Raw genomic sequence first — 20,062 nt, 5'->3', positions numbered from 1 at the left:
CGTTAGTTTTCGTATTTAGAAATCAAACTTGACGTTTTTTCCCCCATTTAAAATTTTTATTGAATCTGTAATTTTCAAAACTAATTGGTTGGAGAACGACATACTCACGTTTATAAATCTTGGGCGTATTCGCCAACCCATATGTAGTAGTTTTTCTATATGTTGCAACAAAAAAGCGTTGTTTTGTAAAATTCAACTACTAAGGGTGGGGAAGGTGGGATTGACCTTCTTTTTCATAAGAAATAGATATAGAAAATTACAGACATGTATATAGTAGAGGACATAAAAAGTATGGTTTTAGAACATATATTTTTATTTGCGTCAATTCAAATTAACTAAGTTTTTATTACTGAATATGGCAGCTACTTAGGTCAGGGTTGCATAATAAAATAAAAAAGTCAAGGAATAACATTTTATTGTTGATATTTTATTATAGGGTATTGTCACATTTTTTATTTGTCAACAAATAAATTAAATCGAAAAATAACACGCCTTTGATTAGATATATATTATTAATTTGCAAATAAATAAACAAGATGCAACAGTTTAAACCGTGAATTATTTTAGATTCTCAGGCCAACTCAGATTTTTTTTTAAATTACATCACAGAATGATTAAAGTAAAAATGCCTCAACAATGTTTTGAGTATGTCCAAATGTTTGCAGATTTCCTCCCTGGGCAGTTATTCAGATCTAAATTTGTTGCAACAGAGGAAAACATTTTTGAGAAGCCTTTTTAAAAATGATTTTCCTCTGTTGCAACTAAAATGCCTCAGCTTAGATTTTAGTTTGTTTTTCATACTTTAAATAAGTTGTGAATGTAGAAAATACATAGAATAAGTTTAGATACTTAGATTTTTCTATCTACCATTAACTGATTGCAGCGTAACTTGATCATTATTATACGAAGGCGAGGTGATCAGCTTTACGCCTCGGGTACCAGACCAGGCACAGTAAATATTGTATCCCGTGACGGGAATTGAACCCAAAACCTCGTGCAAGGTAGAGAAATACACTCACTACTTCAACAAGGTTGACAATCTTTCAATCTTGACATGAATTCCTCGAGAATCAAATCCAAAATAAAATTGTGCAATCATAAAATATTGAAAATAATTTATTTATATTTCTGTAAAAGCACACAGGATCATTTCATCTTGTTTCACATGCAGGGTATAGTATTACAATCAATATCCTCACAAGTGATAATACCCTATTCATAAATACTTTTTGTAGAAAGGATATAAAAATTGGCACATATTCACATTCAGTTTATTATAGGAATATCATTTGGGAGTCGACAACTTTTCCTTTATTAGCGCAACTTGTTCCGAGTATTCGATGAAGAGTCTCTGCCACCTCAGGTGTTTGCTGACTATTGCTAGAGCTTCGTCTAACAGTTTGTGTTTATCGAAACCCTGAAAGAAAATATTCATTTAAAAAATATTAAAATAAACAGTGAAGAGAAATATGTAAATATAACAATTATCCAGTAGTAAATCTTAATATTTTTTTCCAACATTGTATATACATGAAAAGTCACAAATTGCTTGCCTTCAAACTGGGACATGAATAATTATGTAAAGGAGTATTATTATATACAGTAAAACCTCGTTTTTCATTCCTAGATTTTACATTTTCCCGTTTTTTACACCGAAATGCTCAGGACCCATTTTTTTCATACATTCTCATACAAATATTCCCCCCAATTAACGTTTTTTTACATTTTTTATCACCTTAAAAAAATTCGGAATTCATTCTACGATCGTGACAAATTATGAATTAATTAATGAGATTAGTAAATAAATGCAATTCATTAGAATTGTCTTGTATATTATTTTGAAAAAAATATGTGTGAGAATATTATTATATTATTATGTATACAAGAATTATATGATGTACCTACCATTAATGTGGATTCCCATGATTTAGACATTGAAGTACAATGACTGGGTCCCATGAGATCATCTAAAATAGTTCTTAATCTAGATTCGGGACCTAAAAAAATATTTACATTGGTTTTTAAAACACGACAAATAATATAATTAGCACATATCTGTGCATTAAAGATATGTGTTTAAGAATATTCTAAGCAAATGAATACCTTGTTGCATTAAATGTGAAGTAAGAGCCATTAGCCAATGTTTATATTCCGCTGGAGAATCAATGAGTTTACTATTTGCTAGTTGTCCCTCTAAATAACTCTGAATTGCTCCTGCATGGAAATTTCTGAAAACACAGAAAAATCAATATTATAGTTGTTTTGCTCATTATTATTTATTACATATTCTGTAGTCATTGCTCAATATTAAGATTTAGTACTGTCCGTAAATTGTTTAAAACTAACCTCAAATTCACATTCTGACTTTAGTCTTGTTTTCAATTATTATTATTTGTTATAGGCAGGCAGCCTTTGCTGATGCGCCTATATCTCGTGTACTGCTTTTTGTCCACGTTCTTCTTCCTTAATTCTAATGGAATATACTTTTTTTTTAAATATGCAATGGAATATTTAGTGCGAGGGGTTTTAATATCAAATGTGTTTAGGACAAAGGAGGACTTTAAACCACAATTTCGACTAAAGGCAAAAGGATTGCATTACTTAAAACACTTAATTGGGTTGAATTGACTGTATATGTTTTTTTCCATTTTTCAAGCAGTTTTATACATCATTTGACATTTAATCATCAGTGTGACCGTATATGAAGCGAAGTGTAGTTGCATGCAAAAAATAAAAATCCCCAAATTAACCACTCTCTAGGGGGTAGAGAAGATTCAAAATAACACCCAGATACTCTCAGCAGGATTCATATGGTTAATACTCTTTTTCTTTTCTTAGAAAATAATGCATAATGTGGGAGTTTGAATGACAAAATCTGTTTGGTTTATCAGTTATAAAAATAGTATTGAAAAGTCAATTGTGATTTTTGTTTACATTTCAAACACGACGGTATGACCTGATATATAGTCCCGTTTTCACCTACCCCTGTTGGAAATGTGAGTGCGAGGGTCTGCCCCTGAAGGTGGCCTGTTGCAGTGCCGCCAGGGGGCCTGTCGCGGCACAGGGTGCCCCCGGTGCGCTAGCGGAGCTCCCACTACCCCTGCCCAGACCCCCGCGTGCACACCGCCACAAGGGATCGGTCCCATCACAAGCGAGCACCCTGTGAAGAAAAATCAAGAAATTATTATTGTATAAAAAATAAAAATGTCCTTTCCAGCACAGTGGATTCAGACTGGAATATTTTAAAGCAGTTTATTCCACAACAGTTTTGCAATTTTAGGACCACCTGGATGATTCTTTTAACGAAGAACAGTCCAGAAATGTGTAACACAGTACGATTTTTCTAAGAACGGTCTTCTGTTGTTTGAGTGATCATGAAGTAGGTACAATATATAATTTATTGAATCAAATTCAGAACAAAGTAATTTCATACCCCATGGTTGATAAAGATGGCACATTCTTGCTGTGACCACTTAATATTTTTTTTGATCTAAATAATTCACTAGTCAATAATACATAAATCCCAATCATTATGTTTTGTAATGGATATAAAAAATCTATGTTATTTTATTTGTCTTTTTATTTTTTTAATTTTATTTTATTGAGGAAACATAAAGTACAATTACAGAGTTTTATAGAATATACAGTTAGACTTAATTCTAATGGACCAGTGAAATTTCCATATTAGGTTTATTATCACTATATCTAATCTTAATTCTATGATCTAAGGTTATCAATTAACTACATATGTTTAGGGCAAAAAAGAAGGATAAAATAAATAAATGAAAGTACATAGTTTAAAAATTAAAACAAAGTAAAAAAGTTATTTTTAAAAGTTTGTATATCTACTACTAATGTATTTACATAAATGGAAATAATATAAAAGTAATTCAAATGTAAGAATTAAAATAAATAAGAGTTAAAGTTATATGTGCCATAGATTTAATTTTGCATACCTAAATAATACGTACGTACAAAATCTGTCTAATATTTTTCAATCAATGGATGTGAATTCAATCTGGAAGTCAACTAGAGATTTAAAGCAGTAAAACTCCCCTAGTATTTTAAGGTCATTTACATATTTTTTTGTAAAATACCGTAATTTGAAAAATATGTAAACAATTTACCGTAAAACGCTGTCATTTTGGATAAAAAAAATAATATGACATGCAAATTTTTCCTTTTCAAAGATATCCGTAAAATATCAGTATTTTACCAGCAATTTTTATCATTTTAAATCCCTAAGTGAACTGTTAATCGACAATTCTTAAAAAATATAAACACATCAGCAAAGATTTTTCGCCTATAATTCAATAATATTTTTAATATAATTACAAGTTTTAAACAAATTTTTTTTTTATACTAACACACACACACACACACGCACCCTCTCCCTCATTCATTCACACACGCACATGTACCCTCTCCCTCATACACACATTCACATACACATGAATACAAACGTCACACACATACAATTACGTAAACTCTTTTCTTATATATTATGTGTCATTAGATTTACAGTGGATTTTTTTAATTGGCTCTAATATTGTTAATATTTTTCTAATCATTTTGTTTATGTAATAGCTGTAAAAATCCCAAATAAAATAAAATAAAAATAAAAAAGTAAAAATGTTAAAACCTAAGCTAAGACTTAAAAAAATATCATTATTTTTATTATTATTATATTAATTTTAAGCTCGCAGCTTAAGGCTGTAGTCTGGTAAAACGAACGCAAAATTAGGAAATCTTGTGATTTTGCCATTTTAAAACAAATGTTTTTTTTGTTAATTGCGCAATAATAATAAAAAAATTAAAAACATAAATTAGATAAAATCAACATTTTTTAAAGGCAATCTGTTAAAAAATATACTTAAAAGTTTTATGTAACTAAACTATAATTACTTTTAGACCGGCAGATTACGCCATTTCAACTTTAGACTGAACTTAGGTATCTGGGATTTTAAAAAGAAATACAAGCATTTTAAGTCACATACATTTTTGTGACATTTTCTTTTATTTCTACGTAAAATTATGCATTCGGTAATATTTAAAAAAAATATAATTTATTGAAATATTTTTTTATAGAATTGTATTCTCTTTTTTTTTAAAAAAAAGATAATTCTGGTTGTAATATTTCATTTAAAACAACATCTTATTTACGTTTTTATGACCTTCATACCTGCTGTAACCGAAAACGATAAGGGAATATAATAAATAAAACTTTTGCGTATATTTTTTCAGAAATACCTTTAAAAAAAGTATTGTTTTTATCAAATTTATGTTTTTTTATTTTTTTATATTGCGCGATAAAAAAAAACATTTGTTTTAAAATGGTACAATCATATGATTTACTCATTTTGCGTTCATTTTACCAGACTACAGCCTTAAAGCTGATATGCTTAAATATTTTTTATCAGAAATTGGCGCACTTGAACTTTTCCATAACAAATTAAAAATTGTATACAATTCGTTATTTGTTTACCTTGACTAAGTAGTAATTGTGTTCCAATAAACATATTAATTTTTATTTGTGATTATAAATTCAGTACGATAAATTTGGGTAACATTACATCCGTTTTTCCATAATTAAATAGTACAAGTTTTCAATAATTCATGATGCAAATAGTATCTTGAGAATAAATTAAAAAAACTTTACCATGTACACATCTTTGTGCAATATATGTATCCTTTTCCATTGGTTAGAGAGATCATGGGACTGCCATCGTCTGCCAAATTGCAGCTTGATACAGTTACTGAAATAAAAAATAAACACCATTTTAATGCATATAAATAATAATAAATTACAGTACTGCCGTTCCCAGCAAGAAGGCAGTAACCAAGATTTAAAAAGTTTTGAGAAAATTGAGGTTTCATATATTTGATATTTTATTACCGTATATTTATCAAAATTTTAAGTAAGCTGTTTAGAAGGATTGCAATTATTTATTAGATGGCATTAAAAAACCCCTTTTGAATATTTGCTAGATACCACCTCTTGGAATGGCAGAATAGCCAGCGGTATTGAAAAGACATCGAGCTTAAGAAAGAGACCGCTGGCCATAATAGGCTAAATTCGGCTTTGTAGAGCGTCGTCTTTGTCATTCATACATGAGTATCATTGTGTCTAAGATACTGGACTCATGCGACAGTGATGACGCTCTGCAAAGCCGAATGGCCAGCTGTCTCTTTCTTAAGCCCGGTATCCTTTATTTACTGCCGGCTACTGTATACAGAGAAAAATAGACAAGATAAATAACTGAGTCAAAACTAAGATCGTGATTATCAATTGCCGGGGTGGACTAAAGGATGCTACCCATCATCTCGCGAGTATAGACGTTGTCAAAGACTTTGTGTATTTGAGCTCCCTTATTAATTTCGGAGGCACAAGAAACCAAGAATTGAATCGCATTCAGCTGGCAGAGAGCGCAACGAGTCATCTTAACAAAATATGGAAAAGTCGTGACAATACGAAGGCTACAAAGATGAGGCTGGTCAAATCACTGGGGTTTAGTGTCTTCCATCACGCTTTAGAGACATGGACACTGAGGGCCATGGATTGAGACATTTGAAATGTGGTGCTGGAGACGACTGCCGGGAGCACATTGGTCAGAGCACAGAACGAACGAGTCAATACTGAGTGAACTTTGCGTCTCTACATGTTTATCCACTCAATTCGAGCAGCAAACTGAGTAAGTTCAGCGCTACAGGGAATTGGATATGTAAAATGTTTTTTAAAAACCACTGAATTTCCTATAATAGAATATTGTAGGTTACCTCCATTCTGCATGAGATATCTGAGCGAGATGGGCGGCAGCACGCACTCCTGGCGCTCCATGTCCCAAACAGTGAGCGCGGCGGCCGTGGTTATGGCGCACAGGAGCGCGCCGCGGCCAGCGGGCGACACGAGCGCGAGGCGCGCGGCAGGGGCACCTAGCGCGAGTGCGCCCAACTCGCGCCGCCCGCTGCGCGTGCCCAGCGTGTGCAGCGTCGCATCCTCGCAGCCCACGCAGATCCACGTCGCGTCGCAGGCGATGCTGTTACAAGGGGAGCCTGTAAACAAATGACGCGTGCAAATTGTGGATTCACAGAAGTATCCATCCGCAGATGAAAATATAAACTCAAGTCAATTATACAGAAAGAGTACTTAGGTACTTATAGGGGCAGGAGTAGGGTACAAGTCGGTGGGTCAATAACACAAAAACATAGCTACAAAATGCATTTTTGAGAATTTCCGATTCCGTATCGATTCGATTTGATGCGATATCGGTTCTATCCATAACACAAAGACGTATCTACGCAAAATCTATTCTAATTAAAGTATTGTTGCCTTCAAAACGCCATTGTTTTTCACTTATAAAATTTATCGTAAATTGTTCCAATTTCCAAAACTAAGTTACAGTGAGTGGCCGAATTATTAGTTACAAAAATTACACAATGACCAGTTTGAAGCTGTATAACATTTGAAAATAATGATAATGTATACTTTTAAACTAAAATTAAGTACATTGAGTACCTCTTATACAATAAAATATAAATTATTATCATTACATACATATTTAAATTGATTACCTAGGAAGGTCTCCCATATTGGATCATTAGATGCTGAATTTCCTGGTAAGAGTTGTATTCTAGAAAGCTTTCCATGTGGTGTACTACAAGCATTATTTAAAACCTGAAAGAGAAAAGTGATAAAAATTATAAATAAAACCGGAACTTAGACTTAAGTCCTTAAATCTATCTCCATCTGCGATAAATTGGTTTTCAACGTATTTACGTGACCGTCGACAGTGCATTAAAATAATATTTCATTTAGTCCACCCCTGTCTAGTTTGAAAGATATTATCCATCTCACTTTACGATTCCCATTTTTACAAGAGCAACATGACAAAAAGACTAGAATAATTTATATATATCTATTTCTTTGATTTAACTTATTAGCTGCATATGTTTCAATGTATTTTTGTTAGATAATATTTAGTAATCACTGTTAAAATAAAATAGGATAAGATTAATAAGCTAAGCTTGTGTAGATTTGAAACCGGTTGGTAGAGAAAATAAAAATAAGTGGTTAAAAAGTTGTTATATTTATATTTATTTAATTTGATTCAATGAGGTTAGTTACCTGAACTCTGTATTTCCCGGCATGACGAACTATAGGTCCCGCTGTACCGAGCGTAGGTTTGGCGAGCCTCTCTCCATCGTGATGTGTGGGAACTGTTTTCATGCACGTGTTCTCTATCGGCTTGGTTGTATTGACTTTGTGCTTTTTGGTTACTTCGTCTACTTTGGGTCCGGGAAGAATATCACCTCTGCGTTTTAACCGACTATCGAGTTGACTAAAAAGAAAGATATTCAATTAGCTACGAGTGGAGACAGTTTTTATAATTAGGTACCAACGAAAGGTTAAGATAACCTACAAACCTTAATCACATTAAAAAATAATAATGGTTCATGTAAATATTTATAAATGGCCGTAGCCAATTTGTAAAGAAATAAGATAGTTAAAAGATAGAGAAAACCCACCTTTTTACGTTTTTCAAGGGAGCAACAAAAAAAGTGTAAAATTGAGGAAAACACTAAAGCGGAAATGAATACAATTAATGTACTAGACCATAGTGTAAATATACTGCCAGAAAAATTGTAATAACTGTCATAATTGGGAATTGTGAATATTTTTACCTATTTTCAATGTTTTCATATAAATAAAATACATATAAAACAAGGTATTATGGATTAGCCAGAAATATTACGATTATTTATACTCGGGAAGTGACATATTCCAGACATCGGTTGGGACAGGTTTTGCATTGAATGCATAGGAGTATTGAATCCAGACACTGTCCGGATTAAATAATGTAACAATTCCTATGACCTACTACATTTTTCGGGTAATAGATTTCTCTGAATTCGGTGTAGTCAGCCTAACTAAATGCAACCTGTTTTAAGGCAGAAATTTTTTATGCCAGGGGGGTGATGTTTTTGTAGTCGGAAAACTTTCAAGAGACTGGATGATTGATCTCACGCTCTCGAGGCCTGGGCGAGGGTGGGCTCAGCCTAGTTTTTATATGCAGTGCAAAATAATAACAAAACATATCTACCTACTAGTATATTACAAGTTTAATTATGTGCTCTATTATTTATCAATATATTTAAGTAATTCTTCCAACTTTGCTGTACCTAAACCCACTAACCATTTATTTACAGATTGCAAGGTCTTTTGCTTTTTTGTCAAGTGAAATATTTATCAAAATGTAGAACAACTTACTTATCAGCCGGTGGATTGGTAACTCCTATAAAAGTGTTGGGGCCTTGAGTAGAAGGAGTAAGCACACTAGCGTGATTGCTAACATTCGGAACGGTTATGATATCATCTCTTTTCTCTACTATGATCTTGCTCTTGGCTTGTGAAGAACTGCTGAAGCAACCGTCTGTATTTGTAGCGTTTGTGAAACTTTCACTAAAAATATAAACAAAATATTTTTGAACATAAAAACACCTAAAAGCATCTTTTAAAACTTAATAAATTAGTAATTATGAGAAAAAGCAATATTTAAAGTATCCCAAAAACAATGGGTGAAAAAGTTATGTTAAAAGTAATTTATTAGCATTTACATAAGTGAAAATAATATTAAGATGAAAAAACTTACTAAAAGTAATTAAAAATTAAGATAAAATAAATAAAACCACTATGTTTTTAACCACTTATTTCACAACAAAGTAAAGCTTCAAATATACAATTTACAAAAAGTTAGAATTTCAATAAATAAGAATAAAAAACATGCTTAAACGCAAAAAAAAATTTCAAGAAGGAAAAATATGTAAATTTTTTTTTTAAGGAATTTACAAAAGAATAGATGAGAAGCAACAATAAAAGAAATTAAAGACAGTAAATTAAAGTTAACTAAAAAAACAACTTCAAAAATAATAATAAATTACTTAGTTATTCTAAAAGTAATTGAAAGTAGTTAAAAATATAAAAACATGCTCTGAGTTAATAAATAAAAAAAACATTTTTTTTACGGATCTCGACATTTGTGCTAATTTTAACCCAAACAAATTGTATAGCGATAATAAAAATAATATACATATAGTAAGAGTTGCTTACTGATGATCCGTGGGATGATTGAGAGGAATGAACATGGGAGTGATTCTCCTCTTGCCATCCGAAGTCCTGGTCTCGATCTGTCTGTTGATTGGCCGAACTGGAGATATCATAGACGAAGAATTTGTAGATACATTGAGAGTTGTGTTCACAACTATCGGAGCCTTATCTTCCATGGTGCCATTGCTAACTGTTGATCTAGAGAAATATCAATGAAGATTTTTAAGATCCATTAAAAGGTATAACTCATAGAATTAAGAATAGTCCAGAAACCGCAAACGCGCATCAAACAGAAGGCGACTAAACTGCTCTTAAACGAGTAGTTTTGCGTTTTGACCCATTAGTTGTTTTGTAGACGTCGCTCAGTACGCAACTCCCGATTTTAATTTAACTATGCCGTGTTGTGTCATGTTAAAATATAGAAATGCTGCTGGGATCAACAAGAAACAGGATGGGATCACATTTTATTTTATTTATTTTATTATGTACATACAATATTACATTTTAGTTATTTTAAGACATTTTTGACATTTTTTTTTTTTTTACAGGACTCACCAAGCCAATGAATATGGCTTGTCGGTAAAGATCCTTTACAATTAATCATATGATAGTCCTACATGGTTTTATAAAAATAATTACTACTAACTTAGATATAGGGAGCGAAAAAAAAGTACATGTAATTGATGCTTTCAAAAAAAAATATTTAGAAGATGTAAAAAAAAAGCAAAAAAAATAAGTGAATGATCACGCAATAAATAGTAAATGCACGTGTAAGTACCAAATGCATTGCTCAATTTTTTATTATTTTCCTACCTGTCAGATTGTCCATTGTCAAAATATCCATTTTGTTAGTGTTGCCAGGGTAGTAATTTTTTTACGCTACTTTTTGATAATAAGAACATTGGTTTTGACTGATTTAGTGGAATTTAAGTTTCCCTGCTGATGAAAGAAGGAAAACGGAGAGGATAAAAATAATAAAAAGAGTACAGCGAGATGAGTTTTGGAAACCAACAAAGCGAAGCATAATTTGCTCAATGCATTTTGAGGAGAAATGTTTTTATGACACAAAAGGTCATTTATCTAAATGTAAAACTTTAATGATTAGTTTTGTTTCTAAAAGGCAATATTACAAAAAGCTTACTCAACAAAGGGGAAATTAAATTAATTTTAAAAATCGGGTAGACTGTATTTATATTTTCTTATTAAAAAGGTATTATTTATAGGAATGAGGAAATTGGTAAAATGGTTTACTGGACTCTTCATTTGAAAAAAATCGTTAATGTCTTTCTCTCGAAAATAGTTAAAATGGCTTTCTTTTATACAACATTCTTCGAAACCCGGCACCTCGGTATCTATCTGAGAATTAAGTTTAACTTTCCAATCGTGGACTAGCACTTTGCTCATTTAATGAGAGAACTAACGAAAATTGGATGAATAAATGTTATGTATAGCGTAATTTTCTTTCTTTCATTTTAACTTCCCTTCTGATAAACAAAACAAAAGAATCTCCCAATAACGAAAGTAACGGATGTAATCTCGCATTCACGAAATAAAGATTCGACGAGGATATCAAGAATACTCTCTATATTTTTTAAGTTAAAAGCTTATCCCAAATCAACAATTTAAATAACACCGCAAGTTAAATATTATAAAATATTATTTTTTGTATTTATAAAATTCCAAATATTTTTATTTACTTTTTAAACAAAAAAAATATTATTTGATGCCGTTTATGAACATATTTCATTCATTGAAAATTTGTGTTTACTAACTTGTGTTAGGAACCCGACAGTATATTGTGTTTGCTTTTACATCATGTATTATATATTATTTTATTTGATGTCAAGTAGATAAAAGTGAGCATTTTCGACATCTCCTGCTGTCTGCGTTCAATCGGGGGAATAAAAGGACAAAACAAATAAGGAGAATACATTATTAACTAATGTGTTATAAAACAATGAAGGAGAATACATTATTTACTAATTTGTTGTAATTTGTCAACTTCTTTTGTTTGACTTTGTTCACTTAATTTGGAAAAAAAAAACAGGCACAACTTATGTTGACACTCAATAGGTACCACAATAAGTATGGCAGATAGAACAGCTTAATCAATTTATTTATAGATGTAATACAAAAATATTTTATCAAACTAAGTGACATACTTGGTTTTGCTTTCAGTCAAAATGGCTGCTTTCAAAGCCTCTTTTTTCTCCAATTCCTCTCGTACTTTGAGAATTTCAGGACTTTCCACGAGTAAATTAGCGGATGATAAATCAGGATCAGACACGGAAGCTAAGGATTTTCCATATCGCCTTTCATATAGAACATTCTGAAAAATGAAAAAAAACCATGGGCAATATTATATACAGCGTAATACATAATAAAATTACATAAGTAATACATATGTATTTTATTTAAAACCTTTTCTTGTGTAGACAGAGGAAGCCCAATTTCTTTTTTTGAAAACTGGATGCAAGCTACTGACCCATCCCAGCTACAAGCGAGGAGATTCAAACCTGAAACAAGTTCCACAAATATATAAACATTTCTCAAGCTTCAAACCACTATGTTTTATTAAAATTGACAATTAGACCAGGTATTACTTTTTATAATATACAATGAAAACATTTTTAGCATATTATTTTCCAAAACTAAGTGCGTGAATAAAAAATTATAGCAAAAAAACATATACAGCAAAAACAGTAATGGAAAGAAAAAAAATATTTAGACATTATCAATAATAATTTATATACTGAGTATTTCATTGTTATAAACATTATGTACTTATGAATTGGTTATAATATAATATTCCTTAATGGGAAATCTATTTTAAAGGGGCTATCGAAAAAATACACTTTTTAAAAAATATAAACACACAATAAATACAGAAATAATTTTTGGCATAATACATTACGCTGTTGCTCAAAGACAAATAATTATTGTTACAACTTATACTAGTTGGGAGGGTGACGATTATAAATCTATTTTTAAAATAAATGAAAATAATTATATCAGCAATATGAAATGCAATTATGTCTGTTGAAAGGTGGCTAAATTTAATTTATCCTTTTTTAGACATATTGAGTTATGCACAATAAGTTTTTCTGGGTTATTATGCCGTGTGTCGTTCGTACTCTTTACCGACGTTTCGGATCACGTTACAGCGTCCATCATCAGGGTTGATGTATCAACATACATCAACATCAACCCTGATGATGGACGGTAAAGAGTACGAACGACACACGGCATAATAACCCAGAAAAACTTATTGTGCATCTTAACGGCCGTGAAAATCTAAGAAGTTTAATATTGAGTTATATTATATCTCCGGATTTTTCAGCATTTTGTGTACACACACAATAGAGAAAAAAATCCAACATAGACAAATATTTGATGCATCTCCTGATACTACAATTAGACTTGTGAACTGAAGTTCCAATTTTTCATAGCCCATCAAAGCTCTTCAAAATGTATACATACATATATAGATATGTTTCTAAAACTCTTTTATATGAATCTTCTATTTTTCATAGACAAAAATCATTTTTACAAATTTTAGTTTATAGACAATTGAAGAGTGCTAACTTCCCATTGTAATCGGTGCCCAGGAGCTTGTTCAGCAAGTTAAATTGATACATGACATGATAAATTTATTAGATTAGAATTTCTGGGTTTTTTAATTTTAAAAAAAAAGTTATATTAACACTCTTATAATTTACCCAAACTTTTCAATTCTGAGACCATTTTAAATGAGTTGTAAATAACTCAATATAAGAAAACAAGAATCAAGTTGCGGTAGAGCGGGGTTCGAACCTTGAGTCCACGGCAATAGCCACGGGACTGCAACTTATTATTTGCACTCTTCATAAACATGGTTGAATACTTGCCATCCTTGCTCCAAGAGAGGTCCAGCACACTGTCGGTGAAGAGCTCGTGTATGACCACGAGAGGGCGCTTGAGCGCCGTGCACCACACGCTGAGGGAGCGATCTCGGGAGCCGATGGCCGCGCAGCAGTAAAACTGGGCCCCCCGCCCGCCCCCGTCCAAGCAGCGCGCCAAAATATTGGAGTTAAATCGCTAGAAAAATACCATATATTTATAATAATCATCATCATCATAATCTTAAGTGTATGTATTATTATTGATATTATTTTTGTATACGAGACGCTAAGATTCGCCGAACGCGAGACATAGAGAACATTGTGAGATGGAGTAGAAGGAAAAGATGATTCTGGAGAGACCACGTTGGGAGGATGGACCCAGCGAGGATTCCTAAGGTTGTGATGCACGAGATCCCGGAAGGACGTCGACCACTAAAGAGGCGGAGGGAAAGTTGGACGTCTGCATAGCAGGATCAAGAATAGTATCCTGTCAAACACATCGCAAGATCTAAAGAAAGAAGAAAAAGGTGCAAAGAGCCAAATCAAAGAGTGAATTAAGAATTTTAAATAAGACTAGAAGGTTAGATTTATTTCGACAGTCTTGAAGAGAAGATATATTTAAGGTAGTTTCTAACTCATTATACATATATTGGTCTCTGGATAAGCCCAACCTCCATCTTTCTTAAAAATCGTTGTTGAACTGATTAAAAAATTTTAATGTGAACATCATAACATGGAGACCAGATAACAGAGGAATACTCTAAGTGCGGGCGAACTAGGGAACAGAAGAAAGTTTTAAGGGTATTGATATTTTTGAAGTCAGTTGTGCTTCTGTCAATAAATCCAAGGAGTTTTAAGGATTTATTGATAACATGTTCAATATGAATTGTAAAAGAAAGTTTAGTGTCAAGTATAATACCCAAATCTCGTGTACTAGACATAGATGATCAGGGAGTAGTCGTATATGATTGAATTTTCCAGGTGAAAAAATCTCATAACCTTGCACTTACTTAAGTTGAGATGTAGATTATTGGATAAGCACCAGGTGCTAAAAGACAGTAAATCAGATTGTAAAAGTGAACAATCGGAAGGGATGTCAATCTGTTGTGAATCTTAGTGTCGTCAGCGAACAGCCAAATCGGTGAAGTGAGAAAAACATTTTTTAGATCATTGATGAATAGATTGAATAGCATGTATAATGTATATGTCCACTTTGTTGTAAGAGTCCAATAAAAAGTTAATAAGGAAGCTTGTTTAGCTTCAAAACCGGTTAGTAATAAAATAAGTTAGTTAATATTGGTAAATATTAGTATTGAACTACTCACACGGTAAGTGGCTTTATATTTATTATATTAATTCAAATGTTTGACCACAAAGTTAATGCTTTGAACATAAATAATATAAAATAAGTGGTTAAAAAGAAAATAAATTTTTAATGATAAAATAGTAGCTTACAACACACGTAACAGCCTTCCGATGTCCCACGAAGTCTTTGTCGCACCTCCAGCCGTCCCTCTCCACGATCTGCGCAGTGGGTCCACCCCCGTTCATGGCGTGGGCACTCACCACATACTGACCGTCCGGAGACCAGGACAACCTCAACACATGTGTCGTACCTGAGGGAAAATGTAACCGTAAATTTGTGGGCACTTTCGGTGCAACACTAATTTAACTCGTGAGCTTCCCGTCACAATACTGCAGGGGCGATTGTGTATAGAAGCGATAATGCGCAGCTTACCATTATATTTGACTATCCATAGTAATGTTTTACGGTGACTTTGTTTAAAGAGAAACGAACAAATAATTATTATTTATTATAAATCATTGCCACCATTCGTATGTTTCTCCAAATACAAATAAAAATATTAATAAAGCGAGCCCAGCGCCAGCAATGAGCCAAGGAACTAGCCGACTACCCTAGCTGATTTCTTCATACAAATAAGTGTACTATATTTTGAACATATTAAACCCAGAAGCGGGATTTTTCTCCTAAAGTTAACTTGCAGACAACACAAATTCTTTGAAGATTCTCAATTTGGAAAACAGTATTTCAAGCATTATTTCTTAAGGACTATTTTTCTTTGTGATTATACTTTTGACATATGACTCGCAACACACGTGGCGCTCGACGCGGCCATTTTTGATATTATTCCTTTCTAGAACAAATCGGCCAGTTGACATTTCAATCGTTATGAGAATACCTAACACTGACTGAATTATAAACTTTTATATAAGTTAAGTGTTAAATCAATGGATAATATAACTACACAATATAATATATCACGAAGTTACGTCGTTTGAGTTGATTTCATAGATAAGAGTTGTTGTATCACACAGAACCACAGAAAAAAATAGCAATTTATAGTATATATAACTTACATTATATTATATGTAGGTACAATATTTTTTTATAGCTTACCTGTAAATAAAATCACCGTTCGCCACTGCAATACTGCCATCCTTGTGAAGAAAGGGACAACTCTAATTTTACATAAAATGAGTTGTATTCATTTTTTGTATCAAGTACAATATGGTGATATTTCTGAAGGGCCGGTGTTACGATGGGAAGTTAACAGAGTTATCTTCAATTGTGTACTAATACTACATACTTCTATTACCATTTCTCCAGAGTGGAAGGCAGAAAAGTCAAAATTGTATTAAAATCGGAGTTTTTTGATAGAAATTGAATATTCATATAAATTTATTTATAAAAAATGTTCAATTACAGATTACCGATGAAGATACTAAAAATGTTCATAAAAATATACACATTTTTCTATTTCTTTAAAAATTCTATTTCACTTTATAAACAGTAAAGTTAAAGTTTTGTAATTACTCAGCGTCGGACATCACCAGTTCACTTCGGCAAGTTCTGCTGATTGGTGAGTTGGCTTCCCGTAAACACTATCATTTGTTGATTCGAAAGAACTAGTGACGTCGATCAAAGTAAAATAGTTCATTTTTATTATAATTATTTTGATTATTTTTTTCATACATTTTCAAGAAATTTTGCCGTATAATTTAATGTTCTAATTTTTACCGCGCGTAAGAATACACTTTTTGCATCTAATTTCCTGTAGCAGTGAACTTCCTCATTAAAGATAATTCTTAACTTCCCATATTAATCGGGGCCCAGGAAAAAACCCAAACGCCTGCGCATTTTAGCTATTTCACCACGAGCGCTGCTAATTTAAAGGCCAATGCGATGGAAACACCAGTCACATTCTTGTAAACTATATTGTCAGCAATGAGTGCGTTTAATATTATACTACCTCCACATTCCTCGAATGGTTCTGTGACAACAGCTTCTTGTGTCCAATCAGCAGTTTTCCAAATTCTTAATGACTTGTCATCTGATTGCGATGCCAAATACTTTCCAACCTAAAAAAAATATGAAAGAATTTATAAGGAATCAAAAAAGTACTAACACATGGAGAGAGTTAAAATGCAAGTGATGTTACTCACAGGGTCCCAAGCGACTCCTTTAACGAGGCCCGAATGGCCGTTGAGTACGCAAACCATTTCTGGGAACTTTTCAGCATTCCATATAATTACAGAGTTGTCTACGCTGCAGCTAGCTAACCATTTGTCTAATGGGGACCATGCCAGGTCTAATACGTCTCCTAAAAATACAGAATTGTTAAGAATGTATGTTGCAAAATAAAAACACATTGATTTTAACCACTAATTTCAATGTGGTAAATAACAGTACAACAGCTTTACAATAGACATCCAAATAATTTATCAATGGAGAAGTGGGATGGAACAATTTAAAAATTTGCTCATTTGTTTTATCGTGATCGAAGAATAACAATGGAGTGAGGTTAATCATAGACAGAAAAAAATACAATGTTAAATGAACAAAAAAAACAATTAACCTACCCGCATGTCCTCTCAGTGTGGCCACACACCTCCAAGTCTCCGCATTGAGTTTTCCATTGCCCCCGAATACGGCGGATCCTCCAGAGCCGGACATTTTCCAGATCATCACCAGCTTGTCGTCGCCTCCGGAAGCCAGGTACTGCCCCCCGGGGCTCCAGCGCACACAGTTAACACAGGCTGAAAGATCGATGTTTATGTGAATTGATCGTGAAATTAATTAAACAGACTAAAGAACTCTTAACTTCAATAACTTTAAGTTAAAAAAAAACTTTAAAAAGTACATAAATAAGAGTTTATTGTTTTTATATTATTGTATTGAAGCTGATTGACAGACTCTCGGCCATATGCCTCAGAAGAGTTCTCCGAGTGAAGAAGATTGCCTGGAGAAGCTTGTTGTGGTCGGCAGCACAGAGAGAGAAAGGACGAGGGAGATCCTATGCGCTGGGCGGACCTGATATAAAACTGCAACAGACACTTCGTTTGTGACAGCTCTCAGAAATGCGAGGTACCGAGATAAATGGAGGACTGCAGTCTTGAGTGCGACACGGTGGTCACTATCCTCAGTCACGAGGGACCAACTAGGAAGAAGAAAATTGTTTATATGGAAAAGAAACCAATAACACTATTACTGAAATTTTACTGGCAACGAAAAGGAAAACCATATTTGAGAAGGGAATAAGAAAGTATAGGCATTTACAGGGGCTTATATCCTATCACTTGCTGGTTTGAGTGGCCACTTTATATGCTGTGTAACATTCACCATTCTGCCTATATAAATCTTAATGGCTCCCTGGGAAGTGAAATCCAGCCTTGTCCGTGGACATTATAACATTACTCAAAATATTGCTAACATTACTATTCTTTACTTAAGATTATATCGTGGGGTAATTACTAAATCTAAGTAACTTCAAAATCAGCATTTTTGAGTTACCCACTAAAAACACATATTTGTATCTTCCTCCATAAATGTTATAAATAGGCAGGTAGTGATTTATTACAATCACATTACGATGATTTGAATCCATGACTTGTCTCTTTGTAGCATCTGTGGAAAAGAGACAAATAAAAAAATGTGTTTTTGGTGAGTAACTCACAAATGCATTTCGAATTTACCTAGTTGAAGTAATTATCCCGCGATTTCAATAATTTGAATTATATTTTTAGTCAAATCAAAAAAATATTGTTTCTTACAAATTCGTATGAATTTGTTTGAACAGTCAGTCAAATTCGTAACGCGTGGCATCCGAATGTTCGTTTTGGCGCCAATTCAAAGTATACGTTTTTAAACCGCTCTGAAAAATTAATGCGTGGACATAAAAAAATAAAAACTGTTCAGTTACCATCGTAATTTTTTTTTCTATTTTTTTGCAAAATAAAAAAAAACGTGAAAATACCCTATTGTAACATTTCCAGGGAGAAAAATTGATAAATAAAGCGATCACAAGAGAAACGGGGGACATATTTGAGGGGTATTGTGATTTAACTACTAAGAATGTTAAGTTAACCCACTCTAGCCCAGTTATCTAAATAAAACAAATTATACCTAAATGATTATCCATTTGACAAAGCATCTTGGGTACTGAAGGATCCAGCTCCGAAGATTCTTGCAGAACAGCATTGAGGTTCCACACCACGACTCTACCGGAGTCTCCTCCCTGACCTCCGGTGGCAAATCTTCCCCCAGATGGATGAATATCCACGGAAAATATTGGTTTTTCTGTAAACAATAAGCACTTACATATAATGAAGGAAACTTAATTTTCGGGACTTGCGTCTCAATAAATGTAAATAGATCAATTACTTGTGAATGAATAAAATAAAATAAACGAATAAATAAATTACAACTATCCCAAAAACGTGCATAAAAGAATTTTAAATAAAAAGTAAACTTGTATGTGTACTTAATATAAACATTCAAAAGACCGCTTCCTTAATTTCAATTAAAAAGTTCGCTAAAAATACATACCATCGTGAGAGACCCAAGCCGGTTTTAACAATTTCATTTTAACAAAATTGTTTAGTATTTAACTGTACCATTTATCCACATTCATAATTTAATTGTAAATTGCTAAATTAAACTCGATTGCCGCAAAATACAACGTCAAGCGTCAATCCAGCTTCTTTTATTTTGACATATTCCATTTCTATGGTAAATTGCAATTTTATATTGTCTTTGGAAAATTATTCGAAACAG

General features: G+C 32.7%; 1 protein-coding gene across 1 annotated transcript; it reads right to left on the bottom strand.

Moving 5' to 3' along the window:
* Nucleotides 1-398: 398 nt before the first annotated feature.
* On the bottom strand, nt 399-20,016 carry Hira (histone cell cycle regulator-like protein). Its single transcript, XM_088235552.1, has 19 exons — nt 19,835-20,016; nt 19,412-19,585; nt 17,869-18,045; nt 17,452-17,609; nt 17,259-17,367; nt 15,442-15,602; nt 13,993-14,182; nt 12,527-12,621; nt 12,268-12,434; nt 10,109-10,303; nt 9,269-9,460; nt 8,126-8,339; nt 7,573-7,675; nt 6,778-7,053; nt 5,660-5,756; nt 2,984-3,160; nt 2,104-2,228; nt 1,906-1,997; nt 399-1,417 (listed from the first exon to the last, which is right to left on the bottom strand). Exons 1-19 carry the CDS (start codon nt 19,869-19,871, stop codon nt 1,286-1,288), a joined length of 2,871 nt encoding a protein of 956 aa, XP_088091678.1. The 5' UTR covers nt 19,872-20,016; the 3' UTR covers nt 399-1,285.
* Nucleotides 20,017-20,062: the final 46 nt, after the last annotated feature.

Source organism: Micrasema longulum, unplaced genomic scaffold (genome assembly GCF_059751315.1).
Source record: "Micrasema longulum isolate JH-2025_06_02 unplaced genomic scaffold, ASM5975131v1 h1tg001392l, whole genome shotgun sequence".
Lineage (NCBI taxonomy): Eukaryota > Metazoa > Arthropoda > Insecta > Trichoptera > Brachycentridae > Micrasema > Micrasema longulum.
Note: the sequence above shows the minus strand (reverse complement) of the source record. Positions and strands in the feature narration are given on the sequence as shown.

What these genes read in the sequence shown, in the direction of transcription:
- Hira (XM_088235552.1), bottom strand. Translation starts at nt 19,871, where the DNA reads ATGAAATTGTTAAAACCGGCTTGGGTCTCTCACGATG. An exon ending in TTGACTGAAAGCAAAACCAA is followed by an intron (nt 10,304 to 12,267) that starts GTATGTCACTTA and finishes ATATTTCTCTAG; the next exon opens with ATCAACAGTTAGCAATGGCA. An exon ending in ACCAATCCACCGGCTGATAA is followed by an intron (nt 8,340 to 9,268) that starts GTAAGTTGTTCT and finishes CTTTCTTTTTAG; the next exon opens with TCAACTCGATAGTCGGTTAA.